At 43.6% G+C, this 6,426-nt stretch overlaps 1 protein-coding gene across 3 annotated transcripts in view; it reads right to left on the bottom strand.

Annotated features, from left to right (window-relative positions):
* The window catches only part of Trpc3 (transient receptor potential cation channel subfamily C member 3), a 67,953-nt gene that overhangs the window by 36,444 nt on the left and 25,083 nt on the right, over window positions 1-6,426 (bottom strand). For all 3 annotated transcript variants that reach the window (XM_026777635.1, XM_005370393.3, XM_026777634.1), the window contains exon 3: window positions 3,035-3,223. In XM_026777635.1, coding sequence (XP_026633436.1) covers window positions 3,035-3,223 — 189 coding nt within the window. The remainder of the gene's footprint in view (window positions 1-3,034; window positions 3,224-6,426) is intronic.

The raw sequence follows: 6,426 nt of genomic DNA, 5'->3' as shown, positions 1-6,426 counted from the left end.
GACCCCAGGCTAGCCTGGGGTTAGTGGTCCTCCTACCTCAGCCTCGTGAACACTAAGGTCACAGGCATGTGCCATCACACCTAGCTGATGTTTATTACCACAGGGTTTACATTTTTTATTTACTTTCATTAACAAATGTTTTTAGATTTATGTATTTCATGTGTATGCGTGTTTTGCCTGCATGTATGTATGTGCACCTTGCGCAACCACTGGATGGTTGTGAGCCTGAGAACTTAACCCAGGTCCTCTTCAAGAACAGCAAATTCTCTTAACTGTGAGGGAATCTCTCCAGCCCCTTCCTTCTAGATTTTGTTGATGATCTTTCTAGTGTCTGGAAGTTCCAAACTATATGCTGTCGAGTTATCTGTAATTTTGTTCTAAGGCTTATTTTAAAAAGATTTTTAAAAATTGTACGTATATAAGTGTTCTACCTGCATGTACGTACATCACATGTGTGTCTAGTGCCCAGAGTGGCCAGAAGAGGGCGCTGGATCTCCTGGAACTGGAGTTATGTATGGTTGTGAGTCACCATGTCAATAACGGTGACCAAACCTGGGTCCTGTGCAAGAGCAGCAAGTGCCCTTAACCTCTGGGTTATCTCTCCAGTCCTTCAAGATGTCTGATATTATTATATAAAAAGCCCTTTCCTAATAAATATTAAATTCATAGCCATGCGTGTTGATTGGTAACAAATTTTTGCTTATGATACTGCATACATTGTAATCGATGCATCCACTTGTTTGGAATTCGGTAAGCCATTCAGTCTGCAAGTGGGTTGGCTACAGAGCATCTCTGCAGATGAGCTGTTTCTGCTAGCATGACACTTTCGACGAGATGATAAGAAGCCTGTGACAACTGAAATCAATTCCCCCCTTTCAGGTGTCAAACACAAGAGACTCATGTTGCAAGATCCGTGACTTTGTCTGGACGCTTTTCTAAAAACGGCATCAGTCTTGTTCAAAATTACCCCCCCCCCAGCATAAGCAAAACCTCCCAGGAAGAACTCCCCAAGAGGCATTTGGTTATCTTTGATAGGATCTGTTCCCAGAAAGGTTGTGTTCTTCCAATTTCTAGTGAAAATAAATGTTCACAGCATTAATGACTGACCCAAATCCCACGGATATGACACAAAGTCCTCTGTGTTGTGGTGGAAGTGTGTGTGCCTGTGAGTGGACGTGCATGTGTGTGTGTGTCCACGCAGCCTTCTCACACCCGGAAGGTGTGGGAGAGATGTTTCTCCACCCTTGCTTTGTTAGAATGTGAATGCTGGTTTAGGTTTCATTGGCCAGAGGCCAGTGTCAGGCTTGAGTTGCAAGAGGTCTTAGGACAACCGGACAAGGGCTCAGCGTCCCTACTGCTAGTGCCATCACTGGCCACTCACAGCAGGTGGCCCCAGGGAGTCCTGGACTTGGATCTGGTTGAGGTTTCTGGATGTCTGGGTTGTACACGCAGGTCCCTTTGCTTTTCCTTTTGAGTCTAAGAACTTCCAAGGGACCTTTGCTGACTTCTTCCTTGATAAACTAGTTTGATAACAAGGGTTGGATTTAGAGCAAGGAACACGAAATTGTCTCTGGTTCTTCAACTTGCATAAGAGCCATCATTCTGACATGAAACGTTGTAGCAGAGATGCTGTAAGCCAATCATTAGTAAATGTCACAAAATGGTCCTTGTGATAACTATATGCATCACCTCACAGAATCTTTAAACAACTGTTATCTCCCCCACTTTACTAAAGAGTAGACCAGGGTCTAAGTGATGTCCATAGCCAGTCAAGAGCCCCTGGTGACATCTCGATGTGACCCTGGCGGTTTGGATCTATGCCTTTCCTTGTAAGCATGAGAACACACCAAAGGAAGAACAGAAGACATGGCTGTTCACAGACAACCAGATCATACTCAAGACACACCCTTCACATAGCTGCTGCTTTGTCAGCTTCTAGCTTTTATTATCAAAGATTTATTTTATTTTAAGTGTGTGTGTGTGTGTGTGTGTGTGTGTGTGTGTGTGTGTGTGTGTGTAGGTGGGAGTTTGTTGTCCAGCACTGAATCCCCTGGAGCTGGAGTTACAGGTAGTTGTGAGGCGCTCACCATGGTTGTTAGCAACTCAAATTGGGTCCTCTGGAAGAGAGGTACATGTTTCTGACCACTGAGCTCTCTCTAGTACCGGCCAGCTTCTCTTAAGTACAAAAACTCTCTCTGTTACACAATATACTTAAACTATCCAATTCCAGAAACTCAGATTTTTCACATATAAGATAATTTAACTACTAGTTTTTATCAATTGTTTAATAGCGCAATGCAAACTAGAAAATGAAAACACAAAACAGTTTTTCTGTAGAAGTCATAATAAAAGTAACCGTAGTCTTTATTTATGGCCCTGGCATGACTATCTCCATATTCATGTCACAGCAGACAAGTCATTTAAGCTTGGTAGCCCTCAGTTTCCTTCTATAGTAGAATCCTATCATCTGTCTTAGCTGGTTTGTAGGTAAAATAGATACAAGCTTGTGGTAAGGATCAACGCAAGAAGTATGTTGTGGTACCTTGCAAATGCATGCAAGCAGCAGCCTTATCATTATCATTATTTTACTTTTTGTTTTGTTTTGTTTCTGAGACTGCATCTTATGTAGCCCAGGGTGGACCCAGACTTGCTAGGTAGCTGAGGCAGGCTTTGAACTCCTGATTCCCCTGCCTCCACTTTCCAAGTGCTGGTATTAGACATGTGTGTCACCATGCTGTTATTATTAATGGCATTGAAATGCACAGTTTGCAGAGTGCTTGGCTTATCCTAATTCATTTAAATTACACTAAAACTCCGAGATACATTAGAGACAGAATCCTTTTATCAGAGGAAATGGAAATATAGAGAAGGCTCATCCTTGCCATCGAGAAGCCCTGGATCCTGTAACGGATAACCCTTGAGAAGGGACAGAACCTTTAACTTTGCCCGGATGCATCCTCAATCTATTCTGATCAAGCATTCCTTTGGATGGCAGCATCACCCGTTCATGTCTATGGATGACTGGCTCACTCACCTTTTTCACTTCATACTTGATGGCAAGTTTGACCCGACTCAGGGAAGCCTTGTGCCTGTGTGTCTCCAGGGGCTCTGCTGACTCCAGGTCTCCGTTCAGAATGGCCTCCACCTCTTCCGAGTCCCGACACAGGTCCAACACGCCCACCACAAAGTCTTTGCATTGCATGGAGAGTTTCCTGTAGTCGTTCTAAAATGAGAGGTTTGGTATTTAATGTCAAGAATCTCTCTAATTCAGTGCCCATGGTTGGGGGTGGTGGGGGAATAGATAAAGGTAACCCTGCCTGGGTAGGGTAGGCAGCCCCTACCTGGATACAAGGCTGCTTAAGGCAGATACAGTTGGATTTCCCTGCCCCCACTAAGTTTCCTTCTGCCCAGATGAATGAGAGCTCTGAAACTTATATGGACATGATCTTACATATATGCAGACTCTTAAAATGTCAAAGTCCTAGAAACGAAGACCAGAATGGTGCTTAGCAAGAGGCCAGGAGGTGGAGAGCCACAATATGCTAATCTACTTGATTTAACCATTCAGTATTGTATACCTGTATCAGTACACTATATGGCATATCATAATATGTTCAATTATTATTTATCAAGTTCAAAGTGTAGCTGGGCCTAAGGTGCATTTGGTGCTGAGATTTTGTAGGGGTGTTTGCCTTTGAGATGGGGTCTCGCTATGTAGTTCATACTGGCCTGGAACTCACCCTGTAGCCACAGCTGGCCTTAATTTAGAAATCTTCCTGGTTCTACCTACCCAGTGCTGTGATTTCAGTTGCGCAACATCACACCAGCTTATAAAAACCAAACTTCCCCTAAAGAGCCAGGCATGAGAGCTCACAGGAGGAGCACCACCCTGAATTTGAGTCAAGCTTGGGCTATGTAGTGAATCTGAGGTCAGCCTGGGCTACTATGTAAGATCCCATCTCAAAAACAAACAAACAAACAAAAACCACCAACCAACCAACAAAACAAGGCCTGAAAAAACAAAAGTAGCTCCAACAAAAATATGGTATGCACATAAGTCACTGGTTTGTTTTAAATAACAACAGAAGTATAATAGCACATCTTAACGCCACAAACACTCCTGCCTGTGGAGTCTGCAGAAATGCCAGGATTCCAGGTCCAGAGAGCAGGGAAGGCACCCCTCGCTGGATACTGGGGTTTCCACAAGCTGATTTGGAACACTGGGATCTTCTCCTCTTCTGTGGTTTTTTTCTTTCCCTCTCTCCCTACTTTTTTGCTCTTTTATAAAAGCAATTAGCTAGGCCCAGAAAGGACCCTTCTGTTATATAAAAGTTTGTTATATGAAGGAAAAAAGAGACCATGGCTAAGTGCCATTACTGAACGCCAAAGTCAAAACAAGTTTTATCTCTTTGTATAAGCAATAGCTATTTTGAAGCGAAATCAGGGCCACTTCCATACTGGAAACTTTCTAATGTGGCAGACTGATGCAAAAAGGTGACGTTATATGAAAACGCACCCAGTTTCTTATCTGCGGCATTGCGAGAAACACTGCCTCTCAAACCCAGATCTGCTAGTGCAGTGTCAACGACACCAAGGACCCTGCCAGAAATGCAAGCTTACATCCTGCCCCGAAGTAAAAACTAGGAAGGACCAGCATTCCTATTCAGCTCAGAGTTTACGAATGATTGACAGTAACTGGAGAGGAGGTAGGCCTGTCCCAATAGAGAGCCATCTTTCTGGTTCAGCTGAAGGGCATGCCATGGTTCCTTGCAGGAACGGAAGGAGAGAAATGGCTGATTCTATGGAATTGGATTCTCCAGGGTTACAGAGTATCAATACCTGAGAGAAAAGTTTCCAGGTCACTGGAACTAACACTTTGCTAAAAATAATCTGTGAATCTTTAATTCCATTTGCATATTTATTTGGTGTGATGGATGGTTGGCAGCCTCCCTGTTACCTTCAGAAGGGAGCTCTATTTTTAGCCCATTGGGTCCAGTTAAGGTACCACTGGCTGTCTCTTGGGGAAGCGCCTTACTTTCGGAAACCCCATTTCTACCTTGGCTGCTTTGACTAAAATTTTAACCTATAGAAAAAGTTAAGCCAGACACTCTATAACCATAGCATTTAAGAAGCTGAGGCAGGAGGATGACAAGTTGGAGGCTAGTCTGGGCTATATAGCCAGACCCTGTTTGAAAAAAATTTTAAAGTTAACCACATGACAATCTAATTGCTGTACTTGAGAAAATAGAATCCCTCGCTTCAATGTGGTCTGAGATACTGTGTCTTGATAACTAAGTGATACTTCACATAGCAGAATTTCTAGGCTCCAAAAACATTGTATTTCAGGAAGACACGAGGAATTCCAATTTTCTTCTCCCTTAAACAATATGATTTCGTAGGCAGAAACCACAGCACCAACTAAAATAAACAAGAAGAGGTGGCCGTTAAAGGATACGCAGACTGGAATAGTTTCCACTTCGATTATCAGCAAATGCAGACAAAGAACATAACAGTTAATCCTTATGCCCTCATAAGGGAACAGATAAAATGAATAAAACCCCAGCTTCCATGCACGCTGGCTCCATTAACATGATGATATTAATCAAACGTGCAGTCTCTGGTTCCTATGCAGAGTGCATGTCAGTTAAACACCCATCTGCCTGCCGTCCCTGGGCTGGTGCGGTGTTTTATCATGGTTTACAGGACTACATCCATGACGTTTTCATACACGCTCCTTTCCTAACACAGCCTTGTAGATGGAGGTTCCTCCTGCCACTCCTCGGTTCGGGGTGTTCTGCAGGATTTGGTGTAGCAGAGGTGGGTGGACCCTTTCTTTGTCACTTTGGAAGTCAGCAAGACTTCCGTGCTGTGACAGGTCAGGGTCGCTTTACGAGCTTTTAAAATCATCACCACCTGGAAGTTGTTCAGTTTAAAGGAATCCGGGTGACTTCTTATATAGCCTGACCATTGGATCACTCAAGACAGAAACAAACAGAAGGCTTCAGGGATCCTGTAAGTTGTAGGGATAATGTTTTGTTTGTGCAGATTAGACAGTTACTATTGGAAGATGTCTGTTGCCCAAGTACAGAAAACAATCAAGAAACAGATAATGCTGAGTTTTGTTTTTTGTTTTAACACAGGGTCTTACTCTGCTGCCCAAGATGGCTTCCAACTCTAGGTCCCGGGGTCCTCTGTCCAGCCTCCTCAGCCACAGCCTACAGGCAGGTACCACTTCACCTGGCCCCTGCTGAGTTCCTTGCTTCAGTCATGGCTTTTAGAGCTATCCAGAGTGCTCAGGAAAAGATGGAGTACTCTGAGTCCTTCGTCATCAGAGAAATGTAAATCAAAACAACTCTGAGATTCCATTTTACACCTGTAAGAATGGCCAAGATCAAAAACACTGATGACAACTTATGCTGGAGAGGT

The sequence above is a fragment of the Microtus ochrogaster genome, unplaced genomic scaffold (assembly GCF_000317375.1).
Source record: "Microtus ochrogaster isolate Prairie Vole_2 unplaced genomic scaffold, MicOch1.0 UNK78, whole genome shotgun sequence".
NCBI classification, from domain to species: Eukaryota; Metazoa; Chordata; class Mammalia; order Rodentia; family Cricetidae; genus Microtus; species Microtus ochrogaster.
Note: the sequence above shows the minus strand (reverse complement) of the source record. Positions and strands in the feature narration are given on the sequence as shown.